This window comes from Macaca mulatta, chromosome 7 (genome assembly GCF_049350105.2).
Source record: "Macaca mulatta isolate MMU2019108-1 chromosome 7, T2T-MMU8v2.0, whole genome shotgun sequence".
Taxonomy (NCBI): domain Eukaryota; kingdom Metazoa; phylum Chordata; class Mammalia; order Primates; family Cercopithecidae; genus Macaca; species Macaca mulatta.
The window spans coordinates 25,736,323-25,752,823 of record NC_133412.1 but is presented as its reverse complement, the minus strand read 5'-3'; the positions used below and the strand labels follow the sequence as shown (position 1 = coordinate 25,752,823).

The 16,501-nt window shown below is 41.5% G+C and overlaps 1 protein-coding gene across 1 annotated transcript in view; it reads left to right on the top strand.

Annotated features, from left to right (window-relative positions):
* FBN1 (fibrillin 1) overlaps positions 1 to 14,802 on the top strand; it is a 236,831-nt gene extending 222,029 nt beyond the window's left edge. The window contains exons 61-66 of the mRNA XM_015142182.3: positions 2,764 to 2,880; positions 3,145 to 3,273; positions 4,037 to 4,156; positions 9,309 to 9,540; positions 12,051 to 12,225; positions 13,415 to 14,802. Coding sequence (XP_014997668.1) covers positions 2,764 to 2,880; positions 3,145 to 3,273; positions 4,037 to 4,156; positions 9,309 to 9,540; positions 12,051 to 12,225; positions 13,415 to 13,804 — 1,163 coding nt within the window. The 3' untranslated portion in view covers positions 13,805 to 14,802. The remainder of the gene's footprint in view (positions 1 to 2,763; positions 2,881 to 3,144; positions 3,274 to 4,036; positions 4,157 to 9,308; positions 9,541 to 12,050; positions 12,226 to 13,414) is intronic.
* The last annotated feature ends 1,699 nt before the right edge of the window (positions 14,803 to 16,501 follow it).

The window sequence follows — 16,501 nt, the reverse complement described above, 5'->3', positions numbered from 1 at the left end:
CAGAAATCCCTTCTCAACCAGAAGTTATCCTTTGCAAAAATTGTTTGGTGTAAATTTACTCCTGTAAACTTCTTCCTCAACAATAAGAATGTTATATTTAGTGAATAGCACTAGTGAGTCATACTTAACAATAATTTGCAAAATGAGAGATTTGGAGAAGAAAAGGTAGACCAAGTGGTAGACCAAGAGATATCATGTCATGCCATGAAACTTTGAAGGAAATATATAGAAACGTACAGAAGTAAGGAAGGTAAAGGGTAGAGTGGAGTCTTTTTTTCCTATTTTTTTCTCATAAAGCTTAAGTTCTTCCACTTACTTGGTGTATATAACTAAATATCAAATGAATGATGCAGCTGTGTGTACCACTGAATCTGAGAAGAGGCTAGAAGGGTGGAGGGTGGGACCAGCACATCCCCACGGAGATGGATAGGATCCAGATTGGAGGAGGGGAGAGGAGAGAAGTGGAGAGCAGCAAGAAGTTGGGCTCTTGACCTTTTTCCTGTGTCTGCTGAAAGGGAGAGTTAAGAGGCATGTAATAGAGGATGACATCATGGGCAACTGCCTGAGGCCTTCCTGTGCAGCACAAAGCCTGTCTAATCCTGTAGTTTGGGGAGAGGAAGTTGAGAGACCTACTTACACATTCTAACCATCTTAAATGAACAGTTGCTCATAGCTTTGTTCTTCTCAAATGTGGAACTTATTTTACATCTGGGGTCACTGTGAGTTCTAGGCAATGTGAAGCTATAACTCAGAGCCATAAATGTATTCGTATACATGAAGAACCAAATTCAACGGGAAAATATGTCTCATTATATATATTATCTGTAACAAGCAAAACAAATTTATAGCATTTTTTCTAACCTCTGGGGGCAGAAAATTCTCAAAAGTTTCTAGCAATTAAAAGATGAAAAATGAAAATCCATCAATAAAGTTCTGTTTATGGCTTTAGGAGTGCAAAGAGCAACTGCAATTTTTACATGTCCACTCACAACTTGTCCCTTTTCCTATTTTTTCTCATAAGGTTCAAATTCTTCCACTTACTTGGTATGTATAACTAAATATCAAATGAATAGTGCAGATAGTTGCACCATGGACACTGAGAAGGAAGAGGCCAGAAGGGTGGCCGTGGGAGGAGTATGGGAGCAGCACATCCCCAATGAGAGATGGGTGGGATGCAGATTAGAGGGGAGAAGAGGAGGAAGGGCATTCTTGGAGGCAAGAGCAGTGAGTGCTGCTGTTCTTCATGTGCTGTACTCATGAAATAGTGTTAGGAGAAATCACTGAGTCATCTTCCTCACCTGTTGCAGGTGAGCTTCAGCCAATGTGTCATCATGCTCAAGCCAAGCTCCTTGGGCCATAGATAGAAGAAACCAGTCCACAGGCTCTGAGAAAGCTGAACAGAGAGTGCATATCCATGAAGCTCTCAGCAGTGGAAAGAGCACAGGACGGGCTGCATTATTAAGAGAAGCTGGAACTAGGACAGGTCTTGGGAGGGTCTCTCAGTGTAGGTCCACTCTAGACATTACTCTAGCCAGGAACTGGCCCTGTGGAGTGGAAGCAGTCACTGGCAAAGCTAGTGATTTGATCTGCAGCTCCAACACAGTTGTGCAGATGGTGGGGGCATAGTGGTTGAATTTGTGATAAAATAAAGTCACTAATGATTTTTTCCTGAATATGTGGCAGTTTTAAAATTATCATTAAAATTTAGCTAGAAGTTAGAATACAACATTTCATCTCTTGATAGTTTGAAATAACATTGGAGTTAAGAATGCAACTAGAAGTTGAGGCATTGAGGAAAGAGGCCTGGTCAAAGCAGAGGGCTTTATGGAGATGTGGGAAACAATGTTGGATAAACACTGGACGCAGTTGTCAGTTTTGGATTTTTGTTTTTCTTTATTTATTTTTGTTGTTGTTGTGTTTGAGACGAAGTTTCACTCTGTTGCCCAGGCTGGAGTGCAGTGGTACGATCTCAGCTCACTGCAACCTCTGCCTCCCAGGTAGCTGGGATTACAGGTGCGCAACACCACACCCAGCTAATTTTTGTGTTTTTACTAAAGACAGGTTTTGCCATGTTGCCCAGGCTGGTCTCAAACTCCTGAGCTCAAAGTGATCAGCCTGCCTTGGCCTCCCAAAGTGCTGGGAATACAGCACGCTCGGCCTGGAGGCAGTTTTACTAAAATGCCTTTAGCTATTAAAATGAATTTTTCCTTTGCTTTGTTTCCTTCCTGATTGCTCAATTTTGTTTTATCCTAAGAAGAATCCCTAATTAAAGAAATCAGATTTTGTTTTTGACAACTTCATTTGAGTAGATTAAAAACAGCAAACAGAAAAGAACTAAGCTAGCAAATTAATTTCCAGCTTCAACATTTCTCTTTATGTTTTAACTTAAATAGATCTTTTCAATGCTCTGGAAAATTTGCAGAATCATTCATCTTTTACTTCATTTAAAAATTTGTTTAAAATGTCATGATTTATTTGAAATTCCTTTGTCGAGGAATTCCTGCATTTCTCCTATTAGAATTGTGTTTTCTTGGATCCCCCAAAGATCTGTCTAATTTTTTTGAGGGGAGGGTCTAAATGGACACCTTGTTTTATCTCTCAGATCTTTACCCCCTGTGTCGCTCCTTGCCTGTTGCTGTGGCTTCTTTCTAGTCAGGGTCATTTGAGACTTCCAAATCAAACTTGGAGCTGCTTCATAGGGGCGGCTTCCCTGATCCTGTTTTGTTGACTTGACTCAAATGCCTATCTTGCATTTTCTCATAGATCTTGATGAGTGTGCAACCAAGCAACACAACTGCCAGTTCCTGTGTGTTAACACCATTGGCGGCTTCACATGCAAATGTCCTCCCGGATTTACCCAGCACCATACGGCCTGCATTGGTGAGTAGGAGAGGAAAAATCCTACATGGAGTGTAGCGATTCTTTCAAGGGATTAATTTCTATTTCCTCTGCTGTTGGGATAAGAAAACAAAAGCTCAAAGAAATATATGAGTGCATGTATGTGTGAGCACACCTGTACATGTACGTGAAGGGTTGTTGGCTTTATTTGGTCTTTTCTGAGTCATCCTTCTAACTTTCTTTTCAACGATACAAAGAGAGCTTTGGGGAATTTTAACTCGTCTTTGCCCCCACTGCTTCTCATAGATAACAATGAGTGCACCTCTGACATCAATCTGTGCGGGTCTAAGGGCATTTGCCAGAACACTCCTGGAAGCTTCACCTGTGAATGCCAGCGGGGATTCTCACTTGATCAGACCGGCTCCAGCTGTGAAGGTGGGTGGAGACCTCAGCTGCGATCCAGCTGGTAAATCCTTGTGGCGGTGGCATGTGTGGCTATCGGCACCTTCATCATCAGCCTCTATGAGATAGCAGATCTGAGCCCAGGGGGGCACCCAGCTAAAACAGTGTGCACAGGTCCTGTATCTTAGAGATTCATGTTTTATCTCATGCTTGTGTCTAACACACATGCCTTTCCTAAGTATTTCAAGACCTTTTCTGTTCCGTTTTTAATTTAACCTAATAGGGAATAACTCAGTCAAGAAACATAGGCAGACTCTTGACTTTGATTCATTAATTTTCTGGTCACTGGGTCCGGAGCCATAAAGGGATTTCTCCCATGCGGACTAAACATATGAGGAATAGCTCTTCTGGTGATGTTTAATTAAAAGTTTAAATGATATTTTTAGGAGTTCATTGTGGTTTTGACACATTTTGGTTTCTAATTGTGGCACCAAAAAAAAAAAAAAAAAAAAAAAAAACCAGCAAACACAAATAACTTATAACTTACAGAGCTGTCCCAGAGAGTGCCTTGGACTTTGCACTAATTTCCTGATCATTTTTATTTGTAGACTTTGCCAGGGCTCTCTGAATGTTTTTTCTCCTTGGACTTAGCAGCAGTTCCAGAAGAGATATTCTTGATTTTTTTGGTGGTAGAATAATGTGTAGGATGTGTAGGGGCCAGATTTCTTATTAGAATCCGTGTGGCTTCAGAGAGAGACGTTGAGTTGGCATCATGGTGGCTCTGCTTCTTTTTCAGACGTGGACGAGTGCGAGGGTAACCACCGCTGCCAGCACGGCTGCCAGAACATCATCGGGGGCTACCGGTGCAGCTGCCCCCAGGGCTACCTCCAGCACTACCAGTGGAACCAGTGTGTTGGCAAGTAACTTCTCCTCACTCTCAAGATGCATGGCTATCAGCTGCTATGAAGCAAAACACTGCTTTCTTTCTGAAGCTGTAAATGTGTTATTGAAGCAACAAATACTCATTTAAAATTGCCCTAACCTGGTTGAAACCCAAGGGAAGTAACAGTCTTTGCAAAACAGCAAACTAAGAAAAAAAAATTGTAATCAAGGATACTTCGAGAGCATCTGAAATGAAATGCCCCCAGAATTTCTTGAAGCCCAGTATCCTCCACCCTCCTACTGCACTGCTAGTCCTCAGCCTACACTTGAGTTATGTTAACATCAGGGGTCAAAAAATCTTACTTATGACTGAAAAATATCAGCCAGCCAGAGGCTATTTTGAGTGACTTTTGGCCTGAAAATGCCAAAGTAGTTCTGTTCAGCTCTACACATTTTGGGGTAGAGTGCAAGCAGGAGACACAGCAAGATTTTTTCTTCTTTTTTTTTTTTTTCCCCCAAGATTGCTAAGTTCTTTTGATAATTAAGGGAGAGCTACAGACTCTCATTAAATTGAAATGATGTCATCTTTGATTCTACAATGTCATGGGAAAATAACTCTTAATGCACATCACAGAATCAAAACATTGTGAGTTTGGAGGGATACCAGAAGCCATTTAGCTCAGGCACGTTGTTTTACAGATAAGGACCTAGAAGTCCAGAAAGGGAAGGTAATATGTCCTTGCCCAGTTATGTAGTGACATGCTTGGAACTAGAATCCACAACTCTTAACTTTCTGATTAGAGCTGCCTTTCAAGTGTCACATTCACTTGTTTTTGTTCATTCAGCAAGTGTCTGTGGAGTGCCACTGCAAGCTTGGTGCTTTGGTAACCTGTTCTGGTTGCCACACTATTCGGTAGAGCCCTCCTTAGCAAAAACTCAAAGAATTACTGCTTCCTGGGTGCAGGCTCTGCATTGCAATGGTTCACTTTCATGCAGATGAAGACATATTTGGTGTGTTTTCATTTATCAAAATCATCTCAGTCATCTAGTTTGATTCTACACAGGACAGCTTTGCAGTGGCGCGTCGGGTTGACTGAAGTGACCGCTGTGCTATAGGAGTTTAGACTGCGCAAGTCTCTGGCTAGCTATCTGGTTTTAATTAAAATGTCTTTGTTCATTAGCAGCTCAGGGAGGTCTTTGATGTTAATCATCAGTTTCTGACATTGTTCACAGAACTTCCAGAGTGAACTGCGTTGATCCAGTACCCCGTTTATGAACCTTTCTGTTCTCATTATTTAGGTCTTTTTTTTTTTTTTTTTGAGATGGAGTCTCGCTTTATCGCCCAGGCTGGAGTGCAGTGGTGCGATCTTGGCTCACTGCGAGCTTCTCCTCCCGGGGGTTCACACCATTCTCCTGCCTCAGCCTCCCGAGCAGCTGGGACTACCAGGCGCCCGCCACCACGCCCGGCTAATTTTTTTATTTTTAGTAGAGACGGGGTTTCACCGTGTTAGCCAGAATGGTCTCAATCTCCTCACCTCGTGATCCACCCGCCTCGGCCTCCCAAAGTGCTGGGATTACAGGCGTGAGCCACTGCGCCCGGCCTATTTAGGTCCTTTTAATAATGCTGGAGCTAAGTGAAGAAACATAAGAGAGGAAAGGTATGTCGCTCCTGTACCTTATCCTCCTCCTCCTACCATCAGTCTGAGGATAGTAGAGGCGACCAGACCATGCACTAGTGTCTTGGAGATTCTGCTCTAGTCTTGTGAAGATCATCTCCTGGCTGGACACTCTAAAAAAATAAGTTGATTTAGAAGTCAGAAGAAGTTTGGGGTTCTTAATGCCTCCAGCTGCCAAATTGCCCTCATAAATCTTGAGAATTAGAGTTATCTAGAATGAGTATTGCCTTGGGCTAAAATAGCTTCCCCAGAACCACAAGAAACAGAGGAAATCTCTTAGACCAGCCCTTCCTGGATCCTCACTCCCAGTGGCTGAAAGTTCACTCTTTGGGGTAAGGAGGCCACCGATTTCATTGCTTTCTAGAAGTAAATTTCAAAAATTTAGCTTGCAGATAGACGGAGTTGACCCATTTTCCTCTAGAGAAAGTGAGTAAAGGAAAGCCCATCCTGCCTTTGTGAATTTTCCTATCGGTACTCCCTTAAGGCCACAGCTAACATGAACAGTACAATCTGGATGCTGAAACCTTTGATTTTAGAGGACAGAGTGGTGGGTTTCAACCCACTTTTAAGGAGTGGTTTTCAGACTTTAATGCTATTTTGATAAAACTCGAATTGTCTCTTTTTATAAAACAAACAAAACCCTCGCCAATCTAAGTACCAACTGGAAGAATAAAACAAATATTTTGGAGTGTAAAAAAAATTCCTTGTGGAGTCATTTGCTCCAGAGTGCAGAGGATGAAAAAGGTCAGGAAGAGTGCAAGACATGTTAACCAAATCGTGGTGTTTGTATATTGATACAAAGGGCAAGTGCACAAACATGCTGTTTTTTAAACTGTAAACACTGAATATTTGCCAATTTCTTATTTTAATCTGTGCTCTACTCCATCCTACCTCTCCAACCTAGATAAGCAAGTTTAATTTAAACTTTATTAAATTCTCAGGGAGGGAAGAAAATGTAAAATAAAATATAAAAGAATGTGAAGGGGAGGGGGAGAACTCTTGATCGTTGTAGTAACACAGATAGATGCTCAAAGTTAAAAAGAACCTTAGATCTAGCCTTCCCTCTTTCCTAATATGTAAATCCTTCTCTAACTTCCTTGCTTATCCCAGTTTGGCTTAAATATCACCTTGAAGGGCGCTCACTGTGTCCCAAGATAGCCCAATCTATGTGTAGACAGCTTCTAATACTTAGAAATGTCTTTTTTTGGTATTAAAAAAAATCATTTCTCCTCCCTCTAATTTCTCACCATTGGTCCTACTTCTGCTCTTTGGAGGAAAAGACACAGAATAACTCTAAGAATGACAAGTCTTCCCCCTCATATACCCACGCCCTGCAGGTTTTATTAGTCAGGGTCCCAGCAAGAAACAGATGGCTGAGGCCAACCAAAAGTGGGGGACAGGGGAGCAGAGCTTGCTCATGCTCCATAGATCAGCCACGTGGAGCCACGAGCAGGTGGAGAGGGTGGAGGATGGACATGGAGGAGCAAGAAGACATCAGCCCAGGGGTCTTCTCTCCACTGAAGTAAATATGCTTGGTTCTTCATTCTTTGTTTGACATGGAGCTTGGTGCCAATGGTTTCTGTTGCTCTCTATTGCACACTTCGTCCTCAATTTAAAATAAGGAGAAATAACACAGACAATGTGTTGAGCACAGAAAGAGAAAGGCAAGAATGAGAAAGAGAAAATTGTTATTTCCATTTTAAGAGGCCTGGTGCCCAAGTGACCTTGGGTGGAGACTTGAAGGTCTTTGGATACAAAACATCTTCAGACAGGCAAAGTTAAGGTCAAAGACCTGTAGCTGAAGGGAAGGAGGGAAAGAGAGAAGGAAGGAGGGGAAGAAAGAAGGAAGGAGGGAGGGAAGGAAGGAAGGAAGGAAGGAAGGAAGGAAGGAAGGAAGGGAGGGAGGGAGGGAGGGAGGGAGGGAGGGAGGGAGGGAAGGAGGCATGGAAGGAGGGAAGGAAGGAAGGTAGGCAGGAAGGAAATATGAGTATATACTAAATATAGACAAGTGAGAATCCTTCCCCACCACTTTTATCCACCTGTTTTCTAATTTTAAAAAAAAGAAAAAATAGATTTTTTGAGAAATAGTGTTTTTCTTTATAAATGAATCTGCCTTAGCAAAGAAGGTAAACGTATTACAGGAGAAAGGAAGCACCAGCTTAAATGTGGAGCATCTCTTGAGAGGCACTGTGGTATAAAGGAAAGCACACGGATGGCCTTTGCAGTCCAACAGACCTGGCTGTGAATTTCTGCCCCGCTGCTGCTGGCTATGACATCTTGGAAGAGCTTTCTGAGCCTCACTTTCTTCCGCTGTAAAACAGAGAATATACCGCTTTTTCAGGATTATTAGGAAAGCTAAGGAAATGAATGGGCAATGCCTGTATCCTATCTATCATAAAACAGGTATCTAATAAACATTCATTTGCTTCCCCTTCCTCACTTCCATAGGAATTGGGTATTCACTAAGAGAAGGCCAATCTATCTACATTCAAATGAACGTACGACTGAAAATGGGCTATGACAGTTAAGAAACGTCTTACCAGCAAGTTTCCAACCTGCCCTGCAAAGGCAGGTCTACAAAAATATATTAGAGACTTCCAAAAATTATAAATCAGAAATAATGAGAAACTCATGGTTTTCTCCCTTCTAGTTGATTTTTTAAGTAAGATTTCTTTTTCCTGCTTCTTAGCATCAGACTTGGCAGGTCCCTGTGGGTAGCCAGTCCTACAGCTTTTGTCTCTCTTGTGGGTTTTCCCCAATTACTGCTCGTGAAGTCTGCACCGATTCTCTTCCAGCCACACTTAGTTTTAGACAGGGCTCAGACACTCTGGGCAGGAGGCTGGTTTGAATAAGGAGGGGGCCGATTCAGTGATGGGAGCAGACATACCAGAAGGCATTATTCATCTCCCAGAACAAGTACCTGGGGGCTTTTGCAGATTTTTGAAAAGGAAGTCCAAATGGGGCAGACACTTGGGGCAGGATATCAGCCCTTGCCAGATCGGCACATCCTGAAATAGGCGGACAGGGAAAGCAGCCTGTGGGAAAATGGTTGATCTCTGCTTTTGAGATATTTGTCTCCTTGCTGGGCACTTGTGAAGCCAGGGTGCAGAGAACTGCAAGATTCCTTCCCTCCCACCTTGAACCCTAAATCCTAGCTATGGACCAGCACCATGTTGGTTTATGACTGGATGTTTCCATGGAGCAGAAGATACCAGTGTTGACTTCTGATGAGAACTGGAGTCTGCTGGTCCTCAGAATGCCATCCTCTAATGCCCTCTGCCTGGTGCATTTGACTTCATCTTCCATGTTTACTCACAACATAGCAAAAAGCCACATCCATGCCCGCATCTTCCTCTGCTGTTGCTCTCCCCACCCAGCCACCTCTGCCTGTCTTCCCTTCCTGACAGCCTAGCTGAGGGCCAGCTGGCCGGCAGCGAGTGGCCAGATCCAATGTCCTCAATAGAAATCTCTGGCTGCTGCCACACATGCCGCTTCTTCTTTTCCCTGCAGATGAAAACGAATGCCTCAGCGCTCACATCTGCGGAGGAGCCTCCTGTCACAACACCCTGGGGAGCTACAAGTGCATGTGTCCCGCCGGCTTCCAGTATGAACAGTTCAGTGGAGGATGCCAAGACATCAATGAATGTGGCTCTTCGCAGGCCCCCTGCAGCTATGGCTGTTCCAACACCGAGGGCGGTTACCTGTGTGGCTGTCCACCTGGTTACTTCCGCATAGGCCAAGGGTAAGCACTGCTCTTCCTGGTCGTGGTTGGAGATTCTGTCATTCGTAATATAATTAAGTCTACTGAACTCAACATTACCTGTCCTAGCAGAGGAGAACCATGCTTTTTGTAATCCTAAAATTAATTCCAGTTAGCTTGGCAAAAGTTTTAGGTTATATTATTTGAAAGGAAGCATCTGGATTTCTGGAAACATCAAACAGAGTAATGAAACTACATCGTAAATATCTCGCTATATGACTTCTCTATCTCATTCTCTTGATCTTCACATCTTGTTGGGAAGTGATTCGTCTCTCTGTAAATACACCTCTGCCAACCCATGACAGAACTGGGCTCACCCTGGACACTACTGATCCTCTCTTCTCCTGGGGCAGGGAGGATTCTATCTGGACTTAAAATGCCTTTGTATCTAGCTCCTGTTAGGATAAGTCAAAGACATCCCTTTGGGTTGGAGATCATTTAGGTTTTAAATTATATTTTACATTTCAGACTTGAATGTACATTAAATATTACCAAAGGTGCATTGGGCATAAGAATTGAAACACTTACTGTATTTTCCTGGTAAAAACAAAAACAAAAACAAACAAACAAACAAAAAAACACTTCACCAAATTCTAGGTATGTCTGTGTAAGAGTTGGGGCAGGGAAGGCCTATTTTTAGTTTACTCAGTGATTTAAAAGTTTAGTGTTAAGTTTTCAAAGTTTGAATCTTTTTTCCTGCTGAATTAATCTGGACTCGGGTGTCCACCTAGTTTTAGCTGTCCTGAGAGGAAGTGCACATTTTAACTTTTTAATTAGGAACACGTAGACATTAAATATATATATACATTATGTACTCCCCCACATGCATGTACACACACCCACACACACATCCACATTTACACCAAATTATTAATATAGCAGTCTTTGATTTCTTGACATACCAACATCAAGTGATTCATTTTGGATCTGGGTAGGTAGAAGAATGTTTCGTGGGAAGCACAGAGAATGCCAGCAATCGGACACAAATTCCCAGATGTTTGTGTCTGGCTCTCAGTAGACTCATTCTTTATAGTTTAATGCCAGAACCATTTTTTCCCAGCAAAAATTGTGACACTCTAAACTGGCTTTTGGCCAGTGGGATTTTGTAGTCACACTTCTTATAAGTGGTGCTCCCGGGATATGAAAATACTGGAAAGGAGTTCTGAGAAAGGAACCAAAGCCTGCAAATTTGCAGTTTACCTCCGAATAATGTAATCATTGTGTGAATGTATAGGCATGCGCACACACCCACAGGCTGAGCATTTATCAGTTCTTTCATTGTATTGTTTCTACATATTTCATGTTGCAAGATAAAGAGGAAAGGAAGTATATTGGACTCTGGCAAGTTTGGGGGAAACAGTAGGAACCTATAAATTGCTTTGAAATACAACAGATATTCTGTTCATTGGCAACGTATTTTGAATCCTGAGGGTATGTAGGAAAATGAGTTCTAAAGAGCAGATCAGCTATTACAGAAAAACAGATAAATAATCTTTGGTCTACATTATGACCCATTGTTAGAAATCTACCCATTTAAAACAGTTTTGGCCCCTCTGAATCACTAGAGTGGACTCTGCCCCCAAATAAAGATTCTTTTAAGGACCATTCAAATGTTTCAACACATTTGGAAAGAGGAGCTTGATAAATACACATTCCAAGTGGCCTCTGAAATAGTAAGCAGAATAACAAAACAAGGTACTTGTGAAACATTCGAGCCTCCCTCCATAATTTGGCTTTGATAACTGAAAGGCAAAGAAAAACAGCTGAACGAGTTCTCTCTTGGGCATGGGTTTGTTTATCCATCTTCACATGAGTCACAGCCAGTGGCCCTAGTGGTTTTGAATGACTTGAAACAGTTTCCCACAGTTGGGCAAGCTCTGATACATGCATTTTATATACTGCATATCATCATAGTTTATTATTACATTAACCTTCATTATCACCTGGAGCTTTCTTCTTATCCTCAGTAGCATCAGCAAAAGTGACATGTCAAGGAATAGGAGCAATTGCTCCAAAGCTTCAGTGAGGAAGAGTAATGATGGAAGTGGAGGAATGCAAGAAACCCAACAGTGATGTCTCATACCTCGCTCACTCCCATGGAGCCTGTTTCATAAAAAGAAGCCATTTTTATTTAGCCTCCCAAGTTACATGGTCTCCCTCATCGACTATTCTCTTGTTTCTACTCCATGTCTCCTCCCCAATATAAGTACTGAAAAATGCTTTCCATGTGAGGTTTGGAAATGAAGAGATAAATAAATATGCAAGGACAGGGTCTTGAAAGGCAGTAGAAAGAAATCAATACATTCAGGGAACTGGGAATTAGAGGCCAAACAGAGGACCTCAATGTCGTTCTCAGAACTAGCTGATCCTCCAGTGGACAGGCAAGGGCTGTGTCTCCCAAGTGCAGGGAGCAGGCGTCACCAGAACTCTTGTACCACCTACTTTGTCTTCCCATTCTAATTAAAAACATCTATGCTCCCCTTCTGCTGCAGGCACTGTGTTTCTGGAATGGGCATGGGCCGAGGAAACCCAGAGCCACCTGTCAGTGGTGAAATGGATGACAATTCACTCTCCCCAGAGGCTTGTTACGAGTGTAAGATCAATGGCTACCCCAAACGGGGCAGGAAACGGAGAAGCACAAACGAAACGGATGCCTCCAATATCGAGGTGGGTCAGAAGGTAGTTTCTCCTGATGTCTCCTATAGTGGAAAGTCCTTCCAGATTCCTGTGGTTTCCTCCAAGGATGCTCCAAAGTGTGAAAAACCTCCCCAGGGAGAAGCTCCAGACATTCCCTGAGCTCCAGGCTGTATTTTACAAGAGGCCATGGGGCTTTCTGGAGTTTCTTGCTGCTTTTCGGGAGTGCCCATTTGAAGGTTTTCACATACTTGCTCATTTCCTGTGTCTCGCCAAAAAAGAGTCAAATACCCACCCAAAGTCTGCTGAAAGGATAAGGTCTGAGATCCAGGACAGCAAGTGGGCAGAATAGCGAAGTGACATAGTGCTCCCTACATAGGGACGCCAAGTTCTGAAAGCTAGAGGCTCCTGTACTGAAAAGAGCCATGTGGAGTGTGAGGGAACTTGGATCGTAGACAAAAATAACGTGGAGCTGAAGCAGCCTGGTCTCCTTTGCCTACGGCTGCTGCAGCCTTTCAGTCAGCTCAGAAGTGCACAGATATTCACCCAGACCTCTGGCTCTGGGCCCATAGAATCCAGCACATGTGGTCCCAGAGGGGCAAGCAAGAAGCCAGGTGAAAAGCATTGCATATTAGCAGATCATCACAGTCAGGAAGTAGGCTCATAGGTGTGTCTTTAGGAGGAGATGGTTTTGCGTCAGTGAATCAAATTGAAATAGTCTGGTTCTTCCTATTGGTGCTGCAGCCCATCTGCTGTCGTTTAAGAAATGAGATAAGTCTTTGGAAAGAAAATAATCTATTAAAACAGTGGTTCTCAAACTTGAGCGTGCATCTGAATCACCTACTAGGTCTTGTTAAAACTGATTGCTGGGAGACATCCCCAGGTTTCTGATTCAGTCGTTCTGGGGTGATGCCGAGAATTTGCATTTCTAACGGATTCCCAGGTGATGCTGATGCAGCTTGTTCAGGGACTACACTTTGAGACCTCCAGATACAAATGATTCCAACCTGCCTTTCTCCCTGACATCAGTTCATATTTTCAAATACTACAAATATGTGCCAATTTAGTACATTCGTGGTCTAAACAAAATGCTTTCAATATTGTATATGCAGCATAAGGCAGAAAATTGTATTAGTGTGAAATTTGAGTGATTTTTTCTTTAATATGACAGCTAAGTAGCATATGTACATTGCATTTAACACATTGCCATGTGTCTTTCCAGGATCAGTCTGAGACAGAAGCCAATGTGAGTCTTGCAAGTTGGGATGTTGAGAAGATGGCCATCTTCGCTTTCAATATTTCCCACATCAGTAACAAGGTTCGAATCCTAGAACTCCTTCCAGCTCTTACAACTCTGACGAATCACAACAGATACTTGATCGAATCTGGAAATGAAGATGGCTTCTTTAAAATCAACCAAAAGGAAGGGATCAGCTACCTCCACTTCACAAAGAAGAAGCCAGTGGCTGGAACCTATTCATTACAAATCAGTAGTACTCCACTTTATAAAAAGAAAGAACTTAACCAACTAGAAGACAAATATGACAAAGACTACCTCAGTGGTGAACTGGGTGATAATCTGAAGATGAAAATCCAGGTTTTGCTTCATTAATTCACCATCCAGAGACCAAATAATTAAAAGAAAAACAAATATAGATAGGTAGAACTATATTTTCCCCCAATCAGAATCATCATATCATAGGTACAATCTTTCACCAAGTAAATTTGTATAAATAAGCACTATTCTTGTATTACCAAAGCAAGGTACAGGTGACTACCCTAGTTCAAAACAACCACTTTCTCAGGCTTCTCGTGTGTGTAGCTAAGCTACCTTGTCATATGTGTTGATTCTTGAAAACTGGGACATGTATTTCCATTGGGGGTTGGCCATTTATGCTGACACGCCATCCTTCCACAAACATACAGGAATGTGCTTTCAATTGATGGACTACTCTGTTTTTTGCAAATTTGTAAACTTTGCTTCTCCAAATACCAGTACTAGGTTGGCCATTTATGATACCTATTTGGTGCTAGTAAATTTTCAAACTAGATTTATAAATGCACTGTAATATTTACACAACTTAGAAACCAAATTACAAGTATTCAGTTCCAATACTTCATTAATTTCAATCAACCAAAGTTAGTTCAGTAGCTTATCTCAGTTATGAGTATAATACATTACATGTAAATTAAGTGTGTGTATACTGTAATCGTGCTATTTTTTATCATTGAAACATTTATAAACTAGAATAATAATGCCCTTAATGTGAGGGTTTGTAATGGTGCTTATTAAGACCAAAGACTTGTTAAATGTATACACCAAATGGTAATGAAATTTCTGTGACTGGCCCACGCGTGCATAGAGGTCTGGGAGGACCAGGAAACAGCCTCAGTGGCCAGAGGATCACCAGTGCATCCTTCATCACAGCATGTGCAATATGCCAAGATTACCCTCGGTCATTCCTGTCAACAAGGGGTCAATGTCATAAATGTCACAATAAAACAATCTCTTCTTTTTTTTAGTTTACCCCTTCGCTTTGTGTTCTTGCATGGATTTGGGGTTGGAGGGGCCATTCTGGATGCTAAATAAAGTCTCCTGGATTTAAATTATCCTGGGTCTGTTAGTTATGGCTTATAAAGGTACCAAATGTATAACCACTAGAAGAAAATTTAACATATAAGTTGATCCCTTGTTTTATCCATTGAAGACAGCAGAGTCTGGTGTCATTAACCTGACTTGCTTGTGAGAAATTTAGATTGTAGAGTCATTTCTGAAACACGACCTAACTAATCTTGTGACTTTTAAACTTTCAGATTTAAATAGTTTTAAATATCAAGTTCAGTCATTGTCTTAGAGCACGTGAATTTCATTATAATAGATTTATCATGCCCCCCTCTCAAATACACACAGTTTTGGCAAGACTTAGGTGTTCTGTTCCATTTTTTCCCCCCTAAACATCTTTTGTTAGTCAATGCTCATCTAATTACAAAGGGATAATCCCAGACTGTATCTAATTGCTATAACTTTTGGTTTCTTAATGTCATAATTTTAAAAGTCTGTTTTATTTTAAGTGCAATATTGAGTATTTAGCTGTTAGGCTCATTCCGTTGATATGAAATAATTTTTTAAATCCCTAAGGGCAGGAAAGCATTTCATGGTAGTGAAAATAAGGGGAAATAAGATTGCTGCATGAAGGTGGAGGGTGGAGAAACTAGGTAGGACACAGGAACGTGCTCTCAAAATCTTTGAAGAGCTCAGCTGAAAAAAATGGAGTAGATTTGGCTCATACTATTCTGGAAGGCAAAACCAGGGTCAGCTGATGTCAGTCCCAGTTTAATACACACGGTCCCAATTATAGAGCTACTCACTGAAAGAATGGGTTTCCTTGCACTGTGGTGAGCTCCCTGTCACAAGATATAAGAGTTTCAGTCTAGGCTTAATGGCAACCATTGGACAAAGATGCTTTCTTCCACCTAACAGGCCATGAACATCTTGAAGGTATTTTTGTATTTCTAATTTTGTTTATAATAGGTGCTCAACAGAATGAGCTGAATGGCTATTACAAAGGGGGGTTGTACCTTGGGTAAGAGGTTAAAATATAATTCAAAATTTCCGTCTAACTCTGCACCTATGGAACCATGTGATAGAGGTGTATTAAAATTGTTAGTGAAGAATATATAGCATATGGTAAACAACAGTTTGCATATGGAAAATGTCTTTGATAATTTAACCAGAACTGCATTATATTCAATAATGGATTTTCTTTATAACAAACAACAGGAGAAAATGGAGTTGGCACACAGTGGATCACTTTGATATTTTTAATAGTCCAAGTCTGGATTTTATTTATTCCAGAGCCAACAATTTTGAACAGCATATTTTCCATGTTTCTGACTGTAACAAAACATTTTCCTCATTGTTCCATTGTAAATATTCCTCTTGTTGGAACCCTTTTTAATCCTGAGATTTCAACCTGTACCTTTCAATTGTCTGTGACCTTTCAATTTCACTTTCAATAGTTGAAGAACTTGGCTTTGTAAATCTCTCAGAAGCTTGAAAATATCTTGTCTCTACCCCCTCAGCCCATTTCATTTGCCAATAATTATTTTGTAAGTAGGGTTGAAATGAACTCAGCTGGCCTTGTGAAATGTTTAAACTCGCACAAACAACTACATTTTTGTTCAACAAATAGCAGTTTACTCAGCCAAAATCACTTTGGACATTGCCATTACAAATACTGTTAAACTTCAGAAATCATGTCTGTAAATTAGATGAGCCAAAATAAAGGACAATTGGGTTGATGCTGTA